Source organism: Ciconia boyciana, chromosome 3, assembly GCF_034638445.1.
Source record: "Ciconia boyciana chromosome 3, ASM3463844v1, whole genome shotgun sequence".
NCBI lineage: Eukaryota > Metazoa > Chordata > Aves > Ciconiiformes > Ciconiidae > Ciconia > Ciconia boyciana.
This window is the reverse complement of record NC_132936.1, coordinates 95,432,097-95,457,337: the sequence shown is the minus strand read 5'-3', so window position 1 is coordinate 95,457,337 and position 25,241 is coordinate 95,432,097. Positions and strand designations below refer to the sequence as shown.

The following is a 25,241-nucleotide window of genomic DNA, read 5'->3' as shown; positions in this document are numbered from 1 at the left end:
GACATTGTATACAGTCTGTGATATGAACACCTGTTCACAAGGAACAAGACAGAGAGCAAACAGCTCAAGAGCCATTAGGCAACATACAAAGAGGGCAATATTTGGCTTTTTATTATAAATATGGTGGTGGTCTTCACATGCCAGAATTACTTGCTGTGAGGTCACATCAAAGGAAGCTATGATATGACTCACAGGAGATAGAAACAGATGCAGTGATAAGGCAGATTTCAGGCAATATATCCTCAGTACAGTGAAGAACAGTAGCTGGACTCATCTGGGGACAAAAGTATGTAAGAGTCTCTGTCCAGGCAAAAATTATGTTGGTTCCAGATTTGAGAAGTGTCCAGGGAGCGAGGCTGCACTTTCCTTACTGGCGTATCTCTTGGAGCCAAGACCCTCTCTGACCTTTTGGGGGTGGGGGAGATCTAGACACGCTACCCCACGTGATGCACTTCTAGTGCATACGTTTCTCAGTTTTACTGCCTAGGGTGAGTGAATATAGCTCTGCTCCAGCTGAGCTGTCCTCTTAACTCACTCCTTTTCCTGCATCATTTTCAGTGGTTACAGGCATCAGTGTAGCTATAGCTGCTGTACTTTTCGGCGTCTCTTTAGTCAGGTGATAGTTTGTATGGCCAGGCTTGGAACAGTGTGTTTTCTGGGTTAGGCTGTTACCATGACATCCTTTTCATGCTACCCTTCCTTTTTTGCTATAAACTTTTTTGTTGTTATACATATTTCCCTAATACATTCCCTATAGGGAAATATACATATTTCCCTAATACAGCTGTTTTCTGTATTTATTATATTGTTCTATCCGCTTTCTATTATTGTAGATGCATAGTGTTATTTAAACACGGTTACTTCCATAAACCGGGAAGGAGAAAACGAAAGCTGAGCTAAATGAAATAATTTATTTTTTTTTTGTCTAGCAAGATTTAAGGTGTGGTGAAAAGGACCTAACTCTAAAAGGCAGGCCATAAACTAAAAGCCTGTAGGTGGATCTAGATACTGTTATCTCCAGAGTCAACAGCTAGAGCTACACAGAGAGTCTTAGTTCATGTTTCCAAGAGCAACAAGATCCCACGTGACTGAAAGATCCTCATCAATACCTGGGCTTGCACTGACATTGAACCAGCAGAGATTTGTGCCAGCTGTCAGGAAATACAACCCTGCAAATACAGTTTACTAAAATCATCTTGCCCACAGATGATGCAGCAGACTCTTAAGGGGTGAGTATCAGAGATCACCTGTTGGTGATAACAGACTTTAAGGAACAGCATTGGCTCTTGGTATTGTGGAGCAGTGACATCTGTATAGAACCCACTTTAGTCAAATATCCATTGGCTTGTCACAGATGAAATAGAGTTGATCCCCTGTAATTGTTCTTTCCAGTTTCCTTCTTATCAAAATGTACTACTACTTTGGTTAAGTTATAGCCAGTTTGTTCTTCGCCAGACCTATTTAATTAAAAAGAAGTATGGGTACCTTACCAAGAGTGTGCATTCTGTGCTTATAATATCCTACTATAGTATACCTTTGACAGAAGTTGTTAAAGAGAAGACCTTTATAATGCAGTAGGCATATAGTGTTCTGTAAGGCAATAGGCTAGCACTATATTGTTGGACCTTTTGGAAGGTGAGGAGAAGACCTACTGATGAACTGTTGTTTCTGGTTAGTTGACTCACTCCTAGGTCTTCTGGTCAATGATGTAGCGTCTAGTACCTGTGTTTAAAAAGAGAAGGGAGAGAAAAAAAGCACAGGAACCTATTATATTTATACGCCTCTGCCTAAAGAGAGATGTTCTTTGATATTATCAAATTCTCGGTTACTTGCCGCCAAACCTGACCAGCTGTAACAAGAAAGGAAGTGTAGCAAGCTGGAATTAACTGATAACTGTCTCAATAACCTGTTCAGCCAGGCAGGTTTGAGACGCACTACTAGCAGTGGATATCTGAAGACTGGGGGGGTACCTTTCTAAAAAGACAAATGGTAATTCTTGTCAGTTTGAATATGTGGGTTACTCTTACAGGTACTTGTTCATCATACTCTATCCTTTTTACATGCAACTAAAAGAAAAATAACTACTAGAGAAAAAAACTTCTCAATTTTACAAGGATGATGCAATGCAACCTGCTGTGCTCTCTTCTGTAGATTATATAGGCAGTTCCTTTCAACAGGCCCTACTTGTTTCTGTTGCAGCCCAGTTCTCAAGTTACTTGTATCATTGAGGTTTGGGAAGCGATTGGAATTCAGCAATGCTTTGTCCCATGAATCATGCCACAGATTCTTCCTTGATATAAAAGCTTAATTTTCAGAAAAAGTACTAGTGGCTTAGGGTAGCATTGGCTGCATCATTACTGTACTTCACTACATCTCTTGCTCCTTTTCTGTTGAGGAGTAAGTCTAGATGAATTCTAGAAACTGTAGTGCAGACCCAGCTGCGAAGTAAAAGTGCTTTTGCTGGTAGGGTTCTTTAGTTTAGAGGAACTAGTACCAATTCTATTAGCAAACATGGTTGGGAGAGGTGGAGGGGACAGTTATTTGATCAGGTCTCAGGTTATTCAAGTGACATGAAGTTAAGAAAACAGCTGGGTTCCACTGAATTCATAATGCACCTTGTGTCTGCTCTTCTTTTGGTCAGAATTCAGGTAAGTTTCCACTCTAGGCAAGGACAGGGGATCAGAGCTCATGGCTGGGAAAGGTGTGGTTCATAACCTATTTTTTAATTATTTTGAAGTTAATTGACCTTAGTCCTCGAAATATGAGACCAAGGTTAATGTTAACTGTTTTCTTCTGATTTACAGCTGGTATTCTGAGAAGTAAATTAATGTCTATATACCAACCTTGCACAGAATTTCCAGGGCACAAAGTTTATGTGAGTTTATATTTTCTCATTAATCTAAATCGTAGTTTGGTGCCTTGGGAACACCTCCTTTCCCTCATTGATAGGTTGCAAAGGCGAGGAGAGGAAGTGTCTGAAATGAGGCAAACAATTTTCAGGAGGGCACGTACGCCCTGGAAGAGTTGCTTTTTGTATATGAACATGTAAACTTCAGCTGAACTTGGGAATGAAGTTTCTTACCCCAGTCCATTTGCGTGCTTTTTTGCCTTCCTTGACAACTGCTTTCAAATACAATTAGGAAATACTGCTTTTGCCTGCAAAGGTATCTCAAGATTACTGTGAACTCTGGCCAAAATGCCATAGTTCAGAAGCACAGGGCAATGGCAGTGACTGGAGCTATGGTTTATAAAAGGGTCATTTGTATGACTCCTTCCATGAGACTTTCCTCCAGAAAAAAGCGGTTTGTCTCTCTCTTCCCCCTACCCCTCCCCCCAGCCCCCCAAATAAGAAATGTTGAGCTTGAGAGTCAGGAATTCTTATGGAGGTTCTTGGTAGGGTCATAATCTTCCAGGTCTTCACTTCCCCCTTTTCAGTTTATATCTTGCTGTTGTTATGGGAGAGGCAGCTAGATTAGAATTGGTCTGATTAATGACTTAATAAAGTTTGGGGTTTTTTGCTGTAAAGATTATAGAAGGAAGGCAAAGCATAGTGTTCTGAAGATAGTAGAGATTGCAAGGAAAGTAGTGTCTCAGTTTACATATACACATGCATTAATTCCTTATTGCTGATCTTAAATGCCTTTTTTTGAAAGCTGTACCCTAGTCACATGCAGTTGTGACTCAGCGCAGAGGTGAAAGATGAAACCATTAATTGGTGTTAAGGAGGCCAGAGTAAATAGTCATTTTTTGCAGCACTTGGTGATCAGAAGCTGTGCTGCGGCCACAAGCTGGTGGTGGAGGGGCCCACGTATGATAAGAGGGTTTTAGAAGAGAGGAAGTGTGTAAGCTGAGAAAGCTGGGAGATACATGGCACACAGGGTAAATGAGAGACTTACAGGTATGGCTGAAGGATAGAGTGACTCCCCAGCAAACAGAAAAGAATAAACCTACATTTTGCAGGGAAGAAAAAGATGTGACTCTCAAATGTCGAGAGGGAACTGAACTCTGTAGGCTGAGTCTGCATTAAGCTTCTGGATACCTAAGTGCGTGTCCTGGTAGAACAGCAACCTCACTCCTTTTTTTTCTTTTTTTGTGGTGGTGTTGTGGGTTGTTTTTTTTTTTTTAAACTAGACAATATGAACAAAAGACCTTTTGAGAGTGTAATTCAATCATGTCGTTTAATTTTTGCTAGTATGACTGTAACTACATTGGGTTTGTTGGCACAAAGCTGTGTAGATTGGTGAGACTTTTCCAGGGTAGATGAGGCACTCATTATCAATCATTTGTGGAAGTACAGCCCCAGAGCTGTGAAGGGCTAAAAGGCAGTCAGACTGAAACACTGTGGGTTTTTTTTGTTTTTTTTGTTTTTTTGGTTGTTTTTTTTTTTAATTCCAATAAGGAAACTGGGACAATGTTGTGTTTGGATGCTCCTGCAGGAAGAACCAGCAATGATTATGCTAATTGATAGTAGAAGAGAAGGAAAGAAGGGGTATTGCTGCCCTAAAATAAGTTTGATAAGTCAGAGATATGTTAGATAAGGGAGTCAGCAGAAATCCACAGCTTCCTCAGGGAGTTACCAGTGAGCTTGAATTAAAGGAGGAAATTCCCTGCAGGACGCACAAAACTAGGCTTTGATTTGTACTGGGATATAATGATCTAACATAAAGTGTGCATTTGCAAGCATTAGTTGATGATGTTCCTAACTTCAGAGTTTACGGTTGAGCAAAATGGAGCTGGAGGCCAAATTTGGATATTCTGAGGCATGTTTTACTACAAAGGTAACAGGACAGACATCTACATTTAAACAGACTACTTTGAATGGAAGTCATGCTGTTTTTTTAATCACTAGCTATGACAATATTTGACCATGCAAGTAGGCTTTGCATGGTGCTATCAAGAAACAGAACAGCCTACTTGATGAGAAAATGTGGCAGCCTGCAAATAAAGCTTCATTGACTCATGAAGGACTGAGAATCTAAAAGATCCTAATTTATAAATCCTATAGCAGTTACAGTAGTTTCCATAGAAACTTTTATCTGCGGTTAAAATGATATAAGCATTGTCAGCTAAAGATGTAGTAATTGCTGTGAGCTGTAAATTATTATTTGGGGGGTGGGGAGGGTGTGCAGAGAAGTGAAATTATGTTGCATAGCTTGTCTGTCACTAGAAACCAAAGCAGAACTGAGTTCTGTTTCTTTCTGATTATTTTAACCTGTTTCCTTCCTATTCTTCTTTGAGTTGCACACATGACCTTTTCAGGTTCCCAAAATATCAAGCCCAAGCTCTGCAATTTCAAGATTCATTGTGTTTGAGCAGTTGGTGGTATTGACTGGGGTCTTAGGTCAGGCAGATATCTGCTTTTGAACGCTGGATTTGAGACACTACTTGTACTAGGTGCCTTTTAATGCATCAGGTTTTGCAGTAGACACTGTATAAAATGCTAGCCTAATTAAGAGAAAAAGGAAACCGCCTAGGATTTCACCTCAAAGTTCGGTGTAAAGCAAAACAAAAAAAAGTCTCTGGTTCTCAGAGAGGCAGCCTAAGGAAACCAAGCAGATGTGACCCAATATGTATGACTCAGTTCCTCTTTACTAAAATCATGAACCCACAGGCCAAAATATACTTCAGGGTTGTTTTTTTTTTAAATCATCAGCAGAGACATATTGATGCTGCTTCAATGGGAAAAGCAGGGAGAATTCAGCTGTTCTATTACAGTGTTTATTAGGTGGGTTTTTCCTGTGTTCTAACAAAAATGATAAACCACTTACAATTTTTCTGTGAAAAAGAGCACTAGCCAAAAGCAGAAGTCTAGAGGAACATATTAAATTAGGGCAAGTATACAATGATATCTTCCTGAATGCTCTCTCAGTCTCCAGGAGTTTGCAATCCAATGACTTCCTGTGCCAGAAGTAATTTCTGTGTATTAATAGCTATCTATGGATTTCTTTTATGAATCTGCCTCTCTGTAGGAGGGCAAGCTCCATTAGTTCTACTGTTCGCAGAAGAATCAATCTTTAATTTTCTATCATCATTGTTGCTGTGTGTCAAAGGATGATTCTAGATATTATAATAAAACATTTTTTACTTAAAGCCGGTATCCTTATCTCCACCCTCTATGAATCCTTCCCTTTAAGGACAGCATCAGTAGCTTTTTTCTCCTAACAGTAATGAACTTGACATTTCTCCTGGGAGTGTCTGTTTATTCAAGTGGATTTGATTTGCACGAGTATTCAGTGGTCCCCGTATTGGGCTGTGACAGGCACAGTGGGCCTAATGGTGAATGATGTTATCTGGATGTTTGATAACAAGATTTAACAACAAAATGCTTAGCCAGAAGCTTACTGCTGAAGGCTCTTGAAGACCTATCACAAATATAAGTGCCTCAATTGCAGAAACAGAAAACAGCTGCCACGCTGCGAGCTCAGTGCTTGCTCTTTGCCTATGAGTAATAGTTACACGGTGCCTGCCTTCCCATCGAGATGAGTGCAGGATCATCATGCCATTTAGTGCAAATACTTTAGCCTATCTGCAGCGCCTTAAGACAAACGCCGCTTCCTGGTGGTAGCGGCACCTTAGGGAAACTTAAGACAACAACTCTGAGACGCTGTGCTGTTATAAATCACTGCAAAACTAGCATGGGTGCTCATGGCTGCTCAGTCTCTTGGTCCTAAACCATGCAGAACAGAAGTGGTGCAATGATGTGAAATGAAACATTTAAAGACTTGGTTACTGCTGCTTGCTTCTCATGTGATGTCTTGTGCAGGCTGCTTATTTCCCTTTTCTGCATGAAGAAATTTCTGTTTCTTTGGGCCAATTCAGCCACAGTTTCTTGCAGCACTCTCTGGTTCTTAAGTGTTTCTGGCTTTAAAAACTCGATGTCCCGTGGAATGTTGTCAGCTGCTGAGCTGGCATCAGCAGGACGTCAGGCAGGAGAACAGACAACAAACATGCTGCACGTGTAGGTTTTTTGAGTCTATCTGATCAAGCTGATGATAAATTTATCTGAGAACTGGACTGTTGCCATTCCAGCTGGTATGTATGTGTTCAAGACTAACTACTTATAACTGCAGAGATCACAGGCTACAGAAGGAAAGTTTGAGAGAACAACAAGCTTTTTATTTTCAAACTTAACCACTAGTTTCTGGAGGGGGAAAAAATACAGGTCATCTGTATAAATTTCCAGTGTCTCCCTTGCCATGTGGTTTAGTTTGAGAGTCATTTTATGTTCATGGGGACTGTGATTCCTGACTAGGCCATTGTCTGCAGAACTTCTTAAACCTGAGGTCAAGTATTGTCAGAGATCAAGGGGAACAGAGAAAGGTCAAAGCCTGCATCCCACACAACCTGACAAACCCCAATGTAGATACCAGCCCTGGAAGAAAGGGGCAGGGGGGGAGGAATTACACAGAAACTATTCAAAAATCCTGCTGGAAGCTTCCTGATACAACCTTTTCTCTCTCTTTTTTTTTTTTTTTCGGGGGGGGGGGGGCTCGATTCTTTCATGCCACGCTGCATACTAATTCTTCCTGCAAGTTGCCCTACTCAACTTACGGCAACAATTCACAGAAGGAAGCATAATGTAATATAGCATCTAGTCCTTAGCCCTTTTCAGAGCAAGGGCTCTCTGCTCTGTCTTGTGCAGAGAAGAGCATGTTGTCAGACTTCGATAGATTATAATGTGACCGTGAATGGTTTCAATAGCCTTGAGTTAAGAGTAAACGAAGATATTTCTGAGAATGTGACTATTAAACAGTGTTTCTTACTTGGAAAAATATGCGTTGCTATCTGAGCTGCTCCTTGCTCTTAGTGTGAGAACTAGCAGCTCTGGAGAAAAAGGATAATGGTTCTTGTAGTTAAGCTGCTGCTTGGGTCTTTGGCAACAGTTCTTAATGCACAGCCCTGTATAGTATTATATAAATCACTTAAAGCATGTTACATTGGTAAAATGGGACAAAGCTCCCTTGCTTTGCAGGCTTCAAGTGTTGGTTTGCTTGATGAATGTATAAATTACAACTTCTTTGTAAAACCCACAACTGATGCAAATCTAATCTGAGTGATTCCTTTTATTATCAATGGTGAAAGCTTTATCAACAGCCTTATTGTTAGGATAGGGATAGTATTATTTGGTATCTGCATGTCTTTCTCAGAGGTAATGAATTTTATGTAGTCTTGGCTACAGTTTGCACTCAATGTTAATCAACTCTCAAGGATTCTTGGTCAGTGGGTGTGAAATGGTTAGTGTACATGCTGTGATTAATGTTGTTTTGGTCACAACTCAGTTCAATGTCATTAACTTTATTGGCATGAGAAGGTATAGTCAGACGTGGGCACTGTTAAGGCATCTGATACCTTATTTTGGCATAACTCTGCACACTTCAGCATAGTGACTTCTGAGTCTTTGCCAGGTGGATTGAACAGAATCAGGCATCATGCTAATCTAATCCATTTATTCATATTTATAGTCCTGGTGTGGGGACATATTGCCTGATACTAGTAGACTGGCCATCCTGTGTAGTTTCCATCTCCTACATCACACCATATACTTTCCTCCTCAGTACAGGCAAGGGATCTGTATCATTTACATGTGCATGTATATTTGCTGCTCTGGGACTTCTGCCATCAGAATATCCCATCTGGAAACACTTTATTTTCCTTATGAATATGTCATAAGGTAGTCTTAATAACTATCTGGCTAGGCTTTCTCTAGGTAGGTCTTGCCCTCTAATCTCTTCCACATTTACCTGTATGATCTAGCATGTGCATGTGCAACTTTCTTTTACTCTGTAGATGCCCTTTCCTTAGAACCAATGTGCTGGCTTTTGGCTTTTCTGACCTCTCAGCTCTTTGTTCTCTAAAGCACAGGATATCCTCTATTAAAAGGGAAACAACATAGTTGGAAGTAGTTGTAGTTTGTGACTTTACCAGCCAGCACTGGAAATGCCAGTCACATGAACTTGCCATATGGGGGTTTATGGGATCTCACATTATTGTCTCTTTGCAGGGTATCATCCAAGCCTACAAGAGTGGCATAACCCTCCAGGGAAACACCACTAGCCTTGGCAGGTGGGACTTCAGTGGGTCTTTCTTCTTCTCCATCTCTGCAATAACAACCATTGGTAAGAGTTCCCTGCTTGCAGGGCCACCTCATAGGTGGGAAAGGAGTGGGAATGAGGACCTGTACTATCGGATGCTGCTCCAGCCCTATGGAGCTTCATGTAGCTTGTCTGTATCATGCAATAGGTAAGCACCCATGAACCCAGCCCTAGAAATGCTTTGTCAGTGCCAGCACAGTAGTGATCTCTAACTAGATACAGGGATAACTAGCTTGGTACATATCCTAAGTTACACAGCTTTTGAGGCCTGAACTTCACGGTGCTACACTGCCTGTACTTTCCCAAGCCTCGTGCTCTCTGGGAGGTCTGAGGTGAATTGTGCATTGAAATAAGCTTTTCCTGTCATAAGGAGAGGGAATGGTTTTTAAAAACTCTTAATATTGTCTGTTGAATCTTCGGAGGCTATATTTATGAATTATTCCTTCTTATTACTACCTGTACTGGATGAGGACCTGCTTGTTTAGGTGAAAGTCAAATAGCTGGATAAATGAAACAATTCAGTTAAGTTTCAGCAAATGAGTAATGCAAAGCTGTTGTGGTTTCACCCCAGCTGGCAACTAAGCCCCACACAGCTGCTTGCTCACTCGCCCCCGGTGGGATGGGGGAGAGAATCATCAGAATAACAGTGAGAACTTGTGGGCTGAGATAAAGACAGTTTAATAGGTAAAGGAAAAGCTGCATATGCAAGCAAAGCAAAGCAAGGAATTCATTCACTCCTTCCCATCAGCAGGCAGGTGTTCAGCCATCTCCAGGAAAGCAGGGCTCCATCACGCATAACAGTTACTTGGGAAGACAAATGCCATCACTCCGAACGTCCCCCCGCTTCCTTCTTCTTCCCCAGCTTTATATACTGAGCATGATGTCATATGGTATGGAATGGCCCTTTGGTCAGCTGGGGTCAGCGGTCCTGGCCATGTCCCCTCCCAGCTTCTTGTGCACCCCCAGCCTACTCGCTGGTGGGGTGAGAAGCAGAAAAGGCCTTGACTCTGTGTAAGCACTACTTAGCAACAACTAAAACATCTCTCTATTATCAACACTATTTTCAGCACAAATCCCAAACATAGCCCCATACTAGCTACTATGAAGAAATTTAACTCTGCCCCAGCCAAAACCAGCACAAAAGCCATGAAGGAATGATGGAAATAAGGGGGGGGGAGGGGAGAGAATGCAAACAATAAAATGTATTTAGGTACAGTGTTACTTAAGGCAGATGCTATTAATTATCGTCAGTGCATGTCCCTAGTCCCCAAAACCATTAATAACTTGCCCTGATGTCTTTTTCCTACTATGTGACCCAGTATTGTAAAAACCATGGGGGGAGAGATGGCGGTTGAATATCAAAAAAACCCTCACGGGTTTCCTGATTTGTGTTGAATCTGTCAGCTGTCTTCAATTTCAAGTACATTTTTAGATTAAGAATTTTCTTTGTGCACCCAGGTGGAGCATTCTTTTGATTTCTCTGATCGTTATTGAAGATACATTGACCTCAGAACATTAAGCCTCCAAAGAAGAGCTCAGAGAGAGAGAGGGGTTTTTTGCATTGGGGGTGGGGGGTGTCACCTTCCTGCGACTCAGTACATCTTTCTGCCCTGCTCTTTTGCACATTTGCTTGGGAACTACGTTTGGTGTGTTGTACTACCAGGTGCGGGTTGCACCAGATGATGGCAGTGGAGGCTCATTAGATAGGGCTACACAGGCTGTGGGTTTCCAGCGTAGAGCCTGGGCAGTTCCGTCCAGCCTTCGGTACATCTGAGCAGCTCAGAGCTGCTTTGCTTGCCTCAGTAGTTAATCCTCATCAGTTTCTAAGCTGTTAGAGCGACTGTTTAACCAATTTAAGTTAACGACATTCAGGAAGAATCAAATTTGTCATGTTAAAATATAACGGGGTTTTGTGATGTTGGCAGAGATGTAGACTAAACATTTCTGGCTGTTACTCCATGAAAGCCTAAGCTACTTTTTTTCCTTTTTTCTTTAAGTAAACTCTTTGCCCTGATGGCTGGGGGGACGTGGGGGGAAATGACTTCATAGGAGGGGGCAAATAGAAAGAACCAAATATTACAGCATGCTCTATCTCATTGTTTTAAAGCTGGCACTGTGACTCTAGGAACTTGCTCATGATTTTTCAATTGTGGAATTGAGAATGCTGTACAAGGCACCTCTATGCAGAGAACTTCAGACAACTGGGCCCTTGATTTTGCTTTTCCAAGTTAAATTGTTAATTGCATACAGGTTAGTGTCTTAACGCTGTTGATAACAGTATGTTGTAGAAGAGGAAAATATGGATGGCCTCACAGAGCCTCACCTTGAGTCTGTTACCCATCCTCTTTCTTTATGCAAGTTCTTGAGACAGTGGCTGGTGCAGCCTCATTGACCCAGACATCACTACATGACTGAGAAGAATAATTGATGATGTCAAGTAAAGAGACAAGGTCCTTTCCAAAGAACTCAATGAAATTCAGAGGAGTGATTCACAGTAGGAAGCTTCATGTACAAGGTGTGGCTATGGGGTAAATGACACAGTTGAGAAGGTGTTTTGAGAAGGGTTTGTTGAAGTTTTCGTGTCCTTATGTGGCAAGGAAGAGCTTATCCCAGGCTGTGGGTATGCAACCATTGAAAGCAGGTCCAGCTTCACAAGATTAATGTATAGGAGTTAAAAACCAAGGCATTCTGGCAAATGAGTTCAGAAAGGATAGAGTTAAAATGGTAATGGAGAAGAGAGATTCTCAGGAATTTAGGGGTACTATGTAAAGATTTTGATGAAGAATCTGGGTGGACTCTATTCCATGTCTTCAGGCTGCTGCAAGTCCTTCTTTGTCCAGTTTCTCTTCTATATTCTTTCTCTGCAGCTAATGCTATTCATGCCTTGCTGGCCTCTTACGTGATGTGATGTCTTGGTGGCTTTTGCATCAGCTATTTTTTTCCTTAGTCTTCTCAAACAGCACTGGCAAAGCCATTATCACTTTTACCTTCATCACTTTCCTTTGAGATGCTCTTTCCACTCTGTCAGCTTCTGTTTTCTGCTTTAGGTGCTTTAACTCCCTTCAGAAGACTTGGTGTGTTTAAGTCCTTACTAGAACACTCTCTCACTGGGATACGGGAAGGGACATTAGCTTCTTTCCCCACTGACACAGTCTGAATCCCCATGTCTCCTGTTGCAGCATGTTCTGTGCTGTACCCTCCTTCCATTTAAATGAGAGCCTCATCTATTTCCACTAGTGATTAAAAGCAGTATGCAAATTTTGCTTAAAAAGCAAAGTTCTAACCTGCGGGCTGGACACACTTGGTACCCTGATCCCAAAGGTTTAAAGAACAGATGTGTATGAACCACAATCTGTTGTTTAAAGAAGCGCCCCAAAGCCTATGTAGTTTTTGGGCAATCTCATAATTTGAATGGAACTGCATTTCTAACTTTTGATCATGTGGGATGGGCAGCCCTGGCCTTCTGCTGATTCCTTCTCCCCACTGTTACGCTTCTGTGCTTTCTTCATTGCTGTCTTTTACGTTTCATGTTCTCCCAGATCTTGTATGTTATCTCATTTTCTGCAGATGTTTCCATAGGAACCCTCTCTCTTCAATGCCTTGAAGAACCATCTTCAGAGTTCCTTTAGAGCTGTAGTACTAAACATGATTAAAGAAAGAGAAGGTAACTTGCTGGCGGTTTTATCTCTGACATCTTTATCCCTGGCTGACACAAAGTCTCTCCTTTCTTTGTTTACTCTCCTCCTAGTTACTTTGGACTAACAGGGCAGAGGTCAAAGCAAGTTCAGAGTGGGGCACAAGATGAAAGTTCCTGAAGTCAAACAACCACAGCGTGGTGTAACTTCAGAGAAGATGCTAGGGAAAGGATTTGTGATGAGACTGGGGTTGTCTTGTGCTAGCCTAAGAGTAGAAGGAAGAGTAGTATCCTCTCTAGCCTGAACGTCCCCCTTTATCTGGGGTGGGTAGATGCCAGTATCTAGTGCTGCCTTACCATTTTCTGGTGGCAAAGCTAAGTACTTATTTGTATGAATTTCAAAGGCCCTTTTTAAAATGTAAAATAGGGCAAGTAAACAATCTCACAGTGAAGAAAGGAAGGGGAAGACCTTCCCTTCTCTGATTAACATAGTATAATAGCTCCTAACAGTAATCCCCCAAAGGATTGGGTGTAGCAAAGAGGCAAGGAGCAGGCTATTGAGTGAGGGGTGGTATTTAGTACATTGTCACAGACATTTAGTATGTTGCCACAGATGATTCCCACAGGGGAAAAAACAACGGCCAGTTCAGGGCTGTGAAGCCCTGGCAGTGTAGGGCTTTGGGCCAGCAAGGGTTTCTTGAAGACTTTGACCCTCTGTAGTGCTGCCCAGCACATGGTGGAGCTCCTGAGAAAATGGCCAGGCTTCTACCCATTGCTGGCTGACAATCCATTGGGAAATCCAGTTAAAGCAACTTCATGTCTCGAAGTAGTTAAAACATGGAATAACAGCCTAGGGCCATTTTTACTTTCAAATCCTCTGTGAGCCTCAGGTTTGTGTAGGGAAGTTCTCTGCTGAAGAGCCCCACACCTTTGATGCGTTGATCTTTTTCACTGCCCTGTGGCAGCTGGCATAGCTGTTCTACAGGCTTGGCCAAGTGGGACATGGCATAATGGGCCATGGGAAATCACTGGTGGATGTGGGGATAGCACTCACAGCAACATACTCTGAGCTGTCTCCTGAAGCACTGGCAAGTTTGGTCTGCTTTCCTGACTGCATGCCATCTTGTCCTGTTGAGACTAAGCCCACTATACAGCTTCCACTGTATACACAGTACAAATATAGCACATAGAAGACTGCAGTACTCATCCCAAGCATTTTTCTGGCATTTCAGTCACTGAAGGAGTGTGCAACCAAATTTTTCCTGTTGCCTGGAACTTCATAGGGCTAAAACTGTTAAATAACTCTCTTCAAACATGTTTTTCAGCCTACCAGCCTTAGTTATTGGTCTCTACTTCATCACAGCACCAGCTAAAATGAATAGTGATGGGCACCTCCCACACATGCCCTGGTTCAACCTGCCAGGGTCCCAATGAGCTTCCCCATATAAGACACAGTTCCTGAGATTCTGCCACCACTAGCTTTTAAAATCAAATTGTTTAATTTTTTATTTTGTTCTATTCATAAAATTGAGATGCCAATGCAAGTACTGGGGCTGCTTGGGCCTTCTGGGTCCTCTTTCTGTCTCTACCACAATTAGGAGGCCTTAGCAAAGTCAGCCTCTGTGGATGGATGAATTGGAAATAACTGTGACTTCCCATATCAGGTGTTCTGAGCTCAGAGGCTGTGTCCAGCTGACAACTGTTCCTGCACTTAGAGCAGACTTGATAGGTATAATGTGAAATCTCACAAGAAGCTTGAGAAGCCAAGCACATTTATTTGTTTTGCGTAGCTAGTGCTCGTGGAGACATTCAAGAGCATGAGGGAGGATAGGAACCCCAGACTTGCTGATGTTCAGTTGAATGTAGGTGGTACCAAATGACCTTTGAAAATCCTAATGCTTGTGAGGATCATAGGATAATTCAGGTCTCCTGGTACCTCAGAAAGCATCTAGTGCAACCTTATGCTTAAAGCAGTCAGCTGTGAGGTCATACCAGGTTACTGAGGGCTTTATCAGAAACACCTTCTGGCTAAACTGGGCCCATGCTCACATTTTCAGGAACCAGACAAACATAGGTTAAGGCTGTGTGAGTAACTGATAGGTTTGTTTGGGTCGTGTTTTTTTTTTCCACTTTGTCTCCTGAATTATACAAAGACATCTTTTCCACGTAAACTGAATTTGAATATTTTTATTTTTCTGAATGCAACATTTGAATTCATCATGAACAAAAACTTTCATTTAGCCCAGATTAAAATGTTCAGGTTACTTGTAAGGAGCACAAGGGAAAGAAAAGTTTAGATCTTCTGAAAAGTGTTAGAGGAGGAGCTGGTGGTGGGAGCAGCTCGGTGTTTTGAGTACTCCCTCAGGGTGCAGTAGGTCAGTGTGCAATTTCTTTCTGTGCCTGGGAGAACAGGATTGTGGTTCACTGGAGATCACCCCAGTTGCCAAGTGGAGCATCTTTCTCTGAGTATTTAAATGTGTAAAGCAAAATAAAGTAATTCTAGCACTGGCACCCCTCATTGAACTGCCCAGTGGCCCTGTGGATCACATGCTCGTGTGTTAGGTGAGACACCTGGCTCCCAGGCTTCGCTCAGTGTCTGGGTGTTCAAAGCAAAACACTGTCAACAAGAACAGTCTGTAAATTTGGGATTGGGTCATTCCTGTGGGAAGTGATGGCTTGTATCCACTCAGGTAGGAGAAAGAATTAAACCAAATCTCCCCAAAAATGTGTTTGAATGCTCAAACCACTGATAAAGTTACTGGTTAGAGAAGTGACTCTTCCTCCAGCTTTTTTTTTTTTTTTAATCTAACTCTGTTTTTTCCCACAGCTGAAATTATTTGGTGAATTTGAGATGTTTTTCAGCCTATGAAAGACACATTCTTTTCATTCGAAGCACTTTTTGTTTAAAATACTCTTTTATGTCTGGGCAGTGAGAACGGGAGCCAAACCAACCTCCCATTGTGGGTAGCAGGAAGTCGCAGTTGCCTCAGCGGGACTGGGGGCACTGCAAGTAGGATACTGTCCTGCGAATTAAGAGATCTTTTACTAATATCTTTTACTAATAATCTGTTAATCACACATCAGTCTCTTCCTTTTAGCAAGTCTGCAGAGCCTCTGAATCCCTTATGTACAGGGATGTAATGGGCAAGCAGGAAAACAAAACTGAATTTACTTAATATGTGTAACAGAAGCACATGAGTTAAAGCATGTGGATATGAACATTTAGAAATAAAACTACTCTTATTTGCTTCTTCTAAGGAAGATTAAGTTACGTTGCACTTTATTTCAAAATGCGAGAAGCTATACAAGCATTTAATCCAGCTGCTTCAGTGAAAACGCTTACACTTTGATCTCTTGTAGTTTTTGGTGAGCATCCCTTGGTGTCTCTTGGCACAGGCATGTACCAGGTGACATCCCAGTAGCAGGTTTATGACAGATGTGACACAGCTGCCAGTGTAGTTTGTTTTAGTCTTTGAACTTGGTTCAGATCTTCTAACATATAGCCCACAATGGTCTAAGATACCAATTACCCTCATTCCATTTACTGAAGAGGTTAAGTCCCATTTACCCATTCCTGCTTGATTTTTTAATAACAATTGAGGTTTATATACAACTAGGTTGGCATCTATTTCTCTAGTCTAAAGGCAAGGATGCATCATCAGCCAGTAAATTGCTGGCCATTTTGCATAATCTAAAGTCTCCTGTGCTGTTTGATCAGAATTTGTATCCTGTATAAAAAGCTAACAGGACATGGCTTTTTGGCATATTTACAGTGACTGCTCACCAAGTCTTCAGGAAATTGTCCTGAGCTGCTGAGCCCAAGGGAAAAGGGAGCCGGATAAATCCTATGCAAAGCAGATCTGGTGTTTGGTGTGCTGGGCTTACTGTACACATTGGGCCTTCTTACATCTTTGAATTTGCTGCTCTAAATTAAATGTAATGTACAGCTTAACCTTACATGCTCTCCAGTCAGCACTGTGTGGAGTCGTCAAAATCCTGAAGGCTGCTGTGCTTCACACAGTGACCTGAGATCGTGGACCTTTCTTCCTCTCTTACCTGATGTTGTTCTCCAGAGACAGGATAACCTGGAAAGCTATGGTAAAAAGAACTGCCCAAGCCATTACACAGTCTTTTTAAACTTGATATAGCAGGGAAAGAAAAAAAAACAAACAGAAAAACCCTTGGGATTGGCTGGCCATAAATGTATGTGACTCATGTTCAGACTCCAGCCTTACAGTAAACGCCCCCCCAGCTCTTTCTCCTGGGTCCAAACCAGCCCACAAAACACCATAATTCCATAAAAGATAAAAACTGGAACCAGTCCACTGAAATGTGGCGCAGCCAGTGTGAAACAGATCACACCAGGCACATATCCCTTAAATTCACTTAGATGGGATCATCTACCAGAGAGAGACATACATCTATGAGAGACATACATACTTGCCTGTATGTCTCATTTATCCCACCTGTTAGTCTGGAAATGGTGAAAGCTGGCAGAAGTCAGCAATTACACATGTGGGGGGGGGAAAGTGCGTAAACATTGCGGAGCTGCTCATAAGTGAAGAACATAGCGCTGGAATTAAGGCTGCTGTACAGTCTTAATTTAGCCCCTTTGTTTGACTATTTCAAAACAACTTCTAGTTATGTAACGGCATCCCAGGCCTTCCTAGGGGATGCTCTGCCTCCTCCCAGGGACAGGCTGCTGGCGCCATCGCTTTGGAGGTATATTATGTGTTACCACATACATTAAACCCAGGGGCTCAGAAATCATTCAAGCCTAAAATTATTGGAAGGAAAGTCCTCCAGATAGTAAAATTTTGAATTTGTGGGGGTAGGAACAAGAGGAAAAGACAGCCTATATACCTACTGTGAAATAGTTTGCTGCCAGACCTTCTTCCGGGGGCAGTTTGCTGGTGCATGTGCACAGTTAACTCTTTGCAGAGTTGTCCGCAGTGAGAAATTTTTGTCAGCACAAAACTTGGCACAGAACACATAGGTATCCCAAGCTCCGCGTCACACACCTTTCTACGTTGTTGGTCAGTGGCTTACTGCAGCTGGTGTGGGACAGAGGTTAGTGAAGGAATGGGACTCCATCTAGTCAACAGCAGATGTTTGCACTTCCACATATCTCGCGTACAGAGCCCCGCCTTTGGACCTCTCCCTCCTGGGGGCAGCTCACTTGCCCTGGGGCTACACCACCTACAAGCATGGTAGCAAGGAGTCAGTGGCGGGAGCACCTCTGTGCTTGCACTGCGCCAACAGTTGGGTGTCACTGGGAGGGGATAGCATTATTTGTGGTGAAAAGATAAGCTTTGCCAGGTGATGTCAATCTTGTACATGGACGTAGCAAATCTCTAATGAGTGGAGGTGATTTTGAAATGTAGTCAAGGCCATAGGTCTCTGACTGGCTAAGTAACTGTTGAAGTGCTTGTCATGTGCTAGTCTTTCCCCTGTCTTAAAAAGCATCCTGTGAAATAAACCAAAGTTAAATCTGACTTTCTTATGGTCTAAAACACTTGAAATTACAGAATTGCAAGTCTGCAAATTTACGGGACATTTTTAAAAGAAAATGTGGGGAATAAAGACAGATATTGCAGCAGTGATGTTAAAGCCATGATGGTCTAAGGATACAAGCAAGGCTATGCTTGCAGGGCAGTACATTTTATTAGACCAGTTCATATGATTAGAAGAAAAAGGCAAAATTTCAAACACTTTTTTTTTTAGGTCTGAAATTGAAGTATTTTACTCAGGTTAAATATAATTTCTCCAGGTTTATTGATTCTAAGCAAACATTTTGACGATTTAAGCTTAAGGTGTATTTGGTACTTGTGGCGCAAAAGCATATAAGCAACGAGGCAGTGTTAAGGTCACTAGTCCTGTGGGACAAAGGTAGAAAAAGGTTGTTGTTATAACTAAAACACTGTTGTTGTGATTCAGAGACCATTTGACAGCTATGCAGGATCATTTACCAGCAAACCCCATGCCAACAATGCTTGCAAAAACTGAACGAAACGGAAGTTTTGCATTTACGTCAGATCCCAGCCAGGACAGTGGGTAGGGGAGAGGAAATTCACTGGTACATGGAAAAGGAACTAAACAAAATTGGCAGGGAAAGAAATGTTGTTTTCCAGCCTACAATAGGATATGACAAACAATGGATGTAACTTACAGATATTTATAAAAAAAGTTTCTTTTGGAGCAGTGACCTTCTCATCTAAATTTTGCAGAAGATGGAGGTTCACCCCTCCAGGGGAGGAGGGCAATCAGAGAACACTTTAGGTTTAACACCTTATTCCTTTCCTGCCTAGGCTATGGGAACCTGAGCCCCAGCACTGCAGCTGGTCGAATCTTCTGCATCTTTTTTGCACTCTTTGGGATCCCCTTGAACCTTGTACTCCTGAATGAAATTGGGCAGCTGATGCTGTTGGGGGTCCAGCATTGTGCCCATCGCCTAGAGGAGGTTTTTCACTGGCAGGTAAGCAATGTGGATAGGTGTGCCTCACCCTCAAGTTCAAGAAAGAAGAGACAGAAAGGGCATTGTCTGGTATTTGGGATCCTCTGACTAACAAGGACAGCCTGCCTACCTATTTGGCCAAAAAGGCAATAATAGGAATAACTGGAAGCAAATAAATTTAGTTTATGACAGCCCTATGAGGTGTCAGATAAGGTTGTTTATTAATTGAGGGAACTTCTGTGATGAATGGCTTCCCCTACAGCAACAGAAGTGCCAGAGCCTTAGAGCCATGCACAGTCCTAGAATATCTGGTCTGTTTATCATCAGTCATAGTTAGAATTGTATGTGTAAGTTACATGGGAACATTTGTGGAATAGGCTTTAAACTGGTATGAATTTAGGACTCATGAAGGTGATGCCCAGTTTGTCTTGACTGGGAGAGCCACACCGTTTATTCTAGTGGAATGTCATGAATGTTTGTGTGTGTTTATGGAGTCCAGTATCATCTTCAACCAGAAACTGAGCTGGACTTGCCCTGCCACCCTTCTTGTGACAGTCTTGTCTTTTTTTTTTTTTTTTTTTCTGGTTTACTAGAAAAAAGCTTCCCTCCTGATTAAGACCTGTGCACTGGTAACTGGCTTGTTATTGTTCCTCCTGCTACCTCCCTTGTTGTTCTCTGACAAAGAAGGCTGGTCTTACGAAGAAGGTTTCTACTATTCCTTCATTACCCTCAGCACTATAGGGTTTGGAGATTATGTGATTGGTGAGTAGTTCACGTTTTATTGCTTTCATCTACTAAACATCAAAGCCATATGTGTGGCATATGAAGCTCCCAACTTGGCAGTTTTACACCACTAGCAATCCACAGACCTGATGATAAATATGTTGTGATAGGCATTTGACAGGTTGGACAGATTTCTGAGATAGAGATGCCACCTGTGGAAGAGCAAAGAAATCATTTCCCAGTCAATGAGTAATCTTCCAGCATTCAGGTGATCTGTGCCTTGAATCACTACAACACCAGACTGGAGTGCTACGTTTTTAATCACAGCAGTTGCTGATGGCACGCTTGGTGCGCTCCAGTGTGTCAGCAGTGATTGGTTTTAAGCAGATGCTATTCTGCATCACCATTAACAGACAGCGACCGTTTCCTCTGTCAAAACCCCAGACAACTGCTTTCTAAAAGGCAGCTTAAGTCACTTAGGTGTAGACTGTCAGGCACCAGGCACAGCCTAGTTTTGGTTGCCAAAACCCTTTGCCAGAGGAAATGAGTTTGGACCCACGCCTGATGCATTTGCTGAAACACAGGACACACCTTTTTGATAAAGACTTTCTTATTAAAAACAAATTGATTATAGAAACACATGCACCCTTGAATCCCCGGGAGACAGAATCACTAAAACATCTTATTACGGATTCTGTATTTTCTTTGTAGTGCTTGCTTGATGCTTAGGCAACTTGGTGGCGGTTGCCTTAGGACTTGTCTATAATGCATCAAAGTTATGACTAGAGCTTGTGTAGGCACACTTAAATAAGCTGGAATCAAGTTAGCTTGGGTAAGGGTAGCCAGATGTAGCTTAACAAAAGCTAGCCAGTTCAGCATTTTCCTATGCTGATTTTATGGATGATGCTGAACTCTGTGCTGCAGCAGCTTTACTTCTCTCAGTTCCTGATAACTAATTTTGTAGCTCTTCACTAGTATACCTCCCACTTCCAGGTGTACCTTCACCTGTGTGGTACCTTTGTAACTGGCATAACGCCATAGATATGCTAGGTTCACTATGGGAATAACTAAATAAGTCAGCGACCTGTGGTATGTAGAGGCCAAACCATTTTGGCCTTACAGTACTGTGTTTGTGGTTTATGTCTCAACTTAAAAATAAGCAGGGCCAGGGCATGGGTTCAAGTGACTGTCGCTGTTTTGTGACTGTCGCTGTTTTGTGACTGTCGTGCTGTTGTCCCACTAGTGTGTTCTCTGGCACTGTTCTGGACCAAGTAAATTCTGGGGGATATCACATCCCAGGAGTGATGCCTGATGTTTGCTTTGGACACAGCTGCTCTGTTTTGGGGGAAATATAAGCCAGGCTATGGCACTTGGAGTTGAAGTCAGAGAGTGGTCCCTAGCCTGTTTTATTTAGTAATATTGATGTAGCTTCTCTAACTGGCCCTGAAACCTGTTAATTTACACACTCAATAAGCCCTTCTGTTGGACACAGGGTGCCATGTAGGTCCTAAACTGCTTCTGATCTTCTCATCCCCAAGCCTGCACCTATCAGGTGGTCTCTGTGGATAAAGCATTCTCCTTGGAAGCCTCAAATAGCCCTCCCCTCTTGTTTTCATTTATTATTTAGAAGCAAACAATTTTTAAAGCTTTGAATTTAGTATCGGTGAAAGGTGCTGGTTTGAAGGATGAATATAATACTCTTCTTGGTTTAAGTTCACCTTGATGTAGAAAGCCAGACCAAAGAGTAGTTACCACAGAAGTGGTCAGTAGCTCCCAAACATTTACCAGTGGCTTAGTGATAACCTCAAACTGTCTTGTGGTACCATTATATTGAAAACACATACAGTGTGTATTATATAATATATGTTAATACCAAGTAAATGGATGTAAAGGATTGGCTGTTTAATTTGGCTCCACTGTCCAGTTACTACTTATCACAATCTTGTAGACAGTAACAGTTCATGGACCACGATTTGGGAACTGCTAGTCTGTGCAGGTAATGACAGGACAGTATTCCTACATACAGCCAGTCACAGATGATAAATGCCTAAACACCTGCCTTTGTGGATGTCCCATTTCAACCCAGCCCTATGTGTACTTTTCATTGGAATGTGGTATGGAGAGTGGCCTCCAGGTTCATGGAGGTACCGCCTCATACATGTTAACTCCTCTCACTCTGTCCTGAAAGTATCAGGGGTTCTGTAGTATCTGCTGCACCGTAGGTATTCAGTTATAAAGTGACAAACCTTCCTAAGGTAAGGAAACTAAATAATGAGACCTGAGAAGCAGTAGAGAAAAAGCCCATGCAAAGATTTTGCTGCCACTGACTTGTATCCTGTACCTTACCTGTGTTTGTAAGGGTACCCCAGCCTGCTTTACAGATACAGCCCAGTCACTTCATAGGGCTGAACTCATTCCTTTGCTTTGCCTGTATTATTATTAATATTACTACTGACACTAACTTAGCACACAGAAGCCTCTTTGCACTAAACATTGTGGAAACACAACCAAAAATATGGCTTTGCTCCAAAGGGATCACAAAGTAGCTAGCTGAGCAACCAGACAGAGGTAGCATAATTTCAAGCTGTCTTCCAAGGCTTGGTTGTTCTTAGAGGTTTAGGCCTAAGGCCCCTTCCCTCCTGCTCTTAGAGGCTCACTTGCTTGCTTATATCTGGCTTAACAAGATACGTACACCGATACATAAAACCCGATTACCTCTCTGTCTGTAGGGGACCCCTGTTACATACTAATACAAGATTGTGATGTTGAGTGATAAGTAGAGAAATGAAACTGTGCACTTAAATGTCAATAATTTCACTTTGCCATAGATGTAATTTGGGATTTTTCTTTCTTTCTTATGGGTAATCTTTACAATTCCTAGGCAGTTCTAGGCTGTTGCTGACGTCATGAAACATACTTGCTTACAACATCTGTTCACATGCTAAGTAGATGGCATACTCATGTTTTCTATAGAAATCACTAATATTAGGTCATATTTCCACTGTCTTTGCTTTACATGTAATGTCTCCTTTGAGGGACTCTTGATCCAATCTAGAAATGTTTTGGGTGATTCTCTTGTAGGGATGAACCCAGACCGCACCTATCCAGTCTGGTACAAGAATGTAATCTCTCTGTGGATCCTCTTTGGGATGGCCTGGCTAGCACTGGTTATCAAATTTTGCATCGACTTTCTAGAGAGCTCCAGCGACTTCTGTCAGTGCGACAAGAACAGCACAGAAATGGCAGAAGACTTAATGGATGGCAACAAAAATAGTATGATGGGACTTCACGATGCGGACATCTGCAATGACAAAGACACAAAAACAAAAGGACCAGATGAATCTCACACCTACACAGCTCCTACAGAAGCACTCTAGGGAAGAAACATACCTTTGGTGTCTCTTAGGTTTTAGTGCACCGGAGATGCACCACTTAAAAATGTGGGAATGGAGCTGCCCTCACATTCACGTGGGGTGAAAGCTTGCTTATTGAGCTTAAAATGCTTCTAGCCTGAATTGAGCAATGACAACAAAATGTTTCATTTGCAGCACCACCAAGAATTACCAACAGGACTCTTAGCCAAAAGTAGATTTACAGACATATTGCCTACCCTTCCACCTCAATATATGAAGTAAACTTTGACATCCATATGCAACTCTAGCTGTTGTCCATTTGTTTGCATGCAAAGTTCTTGTAGCCTCTAATTGTATGTATGGCATTTTGCAAATACAACTAGAAAAGCAAGTGCCATTTAATGCAGGAAACAAATTGCATGTTGCTAAAAGACTTAATGAAAAGCACTATTTAAAGCCACCCAGCAGTCACTGCAAATGTGCTCCATCACCTATATGCTTGTGCTTGCCAAAGGTGGTAACATGCTCTTGCTCTCTGATTATTAGTACATGGATGGCAATGAGGCAGAGCTTGTAGAGGTGCCCAATACAAACAGATCATTCAATTTTTTAAGAAATTTCTGCATCAGAGGTCCGCTAATATTAAAAAGAGACTAGGCAGTTAGGCTATTCCTTAATCCAGAATTTATGTAGGATCATCCTTTGTAAAGTATTATGTGGACCAAATGTCATCAGCTAAATGTGACAGTTCATTTAGATAGATTTTTATTTTGTCACATCTTGGAAGGCAGAAAAGGAGGACTACAGGCAGTTTTAGGTGCCGGTAGTTCTAACATTATCCTGTGGCCAATGTTAACAAGGGGTACTTTAATCTAGAAACAGACTGAAGTATCTTCAACTGTGATCAAGAGATGCTATTCTGATTAACTTCTCATGTCATAAATGAATAATATATCTGTTCTAGCTCACATCTTTTATATAAGCACAACTATGTTTTGACCTATGGAATGCTAGACCTGCTTATTTGGCCTTTGTGTCAATCATGAAACAGAACTGTATTTTTTTTTAATTCTACTGAATTCTCAGAAATCTTTTGATAAATTATGCCATTTATAAAGGCCCAACAGAGTCTAACTCCTGCTGCCATTTTATACCCATATCTAATCTTCTCATTTTCTTATTTCTATTGTGCTACTTGCATCCTAGAGCATTAACTTTGAAAACTTGACCATAGCAGTAAGCCAGAACGAAGCATTTGAGTGAGCCTTCAGCTTCTGCATTGGACCAAGATTCCATGTGGACAGTGGAGAAAAGACTGAAAACACAGTGTGTTGGAGTACGGGACTCAGGAATTAGAAATATCCATAGCTGGATTCACAGAAATGCAGTGAGTGAAAAGTTTACAGTCTTTAGAAACACAATTTCTGGAACATGTGTCATGAAAAAAGTATTTCCAGAGTAGGCCAGTCTGAGTGTTGATATGTACTGGAACCGATTACAGGAGAAAATGCAGGAAAGGAATCTGCTGGATGAAATTTAGTCTGTCAACCTTTTGTCGGCTTTTTTTGTCATCGGCCTTTTGCCAACTCCATTGTAATAAATGTTCTCTCAAATACTGTTTCAATGGGCAGCAGAGATGATAAAGGGAGGTAGTGGAAATCTCAGGTCATAGTTGGGAAACTGATGCAAAGTAAATACATTTCAATTTTTTGAACATTGGGTAATTTCTTTAACAGCCTTTAGTATAAACTTTTCTGTTTCTTCTATGTTTTGTCTTGTTTATTTTCACTGATGAATACACCATGTAGGTTTTACTAATGTTCATAATGGGCTGGCCTACAATAAGACCAAAGTGTCTTTCTTTAAACCTAAGTGAATCACAATTCCACAGCATAAAATGTGATACCCTTTTATGCATATCCTTTGCACCTTCTTTCAGGTGCAAAACTTAGTAAATATAACTGTATCGTAAAATCTGGATGCCC

General features: G+C 41.7%; 1 protein-coding gene across 1 annotated transcript in view; it reads left to right on the top strand.

Moving 5' to 3' along the window:
- Positions 1–24,977, top strand: part of KCNK17 (potassium two pore domain channel subfamily K member 17) — a 28,296-nt gene extending 3,319 nt beyond the window's left edge. The window contains exons 2-5 of the mRNA XM_072858186.1: positions 9,002–9,116; positions 19,035–19,201; positions 19,774–19,942; positions 22,985–24,977. Of these exons, the coding sequence (XP_072714287.1) occupies positions 9,002–9,116; positions 19,035–19,201; positions 19,774–19,942; positions 22,985–23,280 (747 nt within the window). The 3' untranslated portion in view covers positions 23,281–24,977. The remainder of the gene's footprint in view (positions 1–9,001; positions 9,117–19,034; positions 19,202–19,773; positions 19,943–22,984) is intronic.
- Positions 24,978–25,241: the final 264 nt, after the last annotated feature.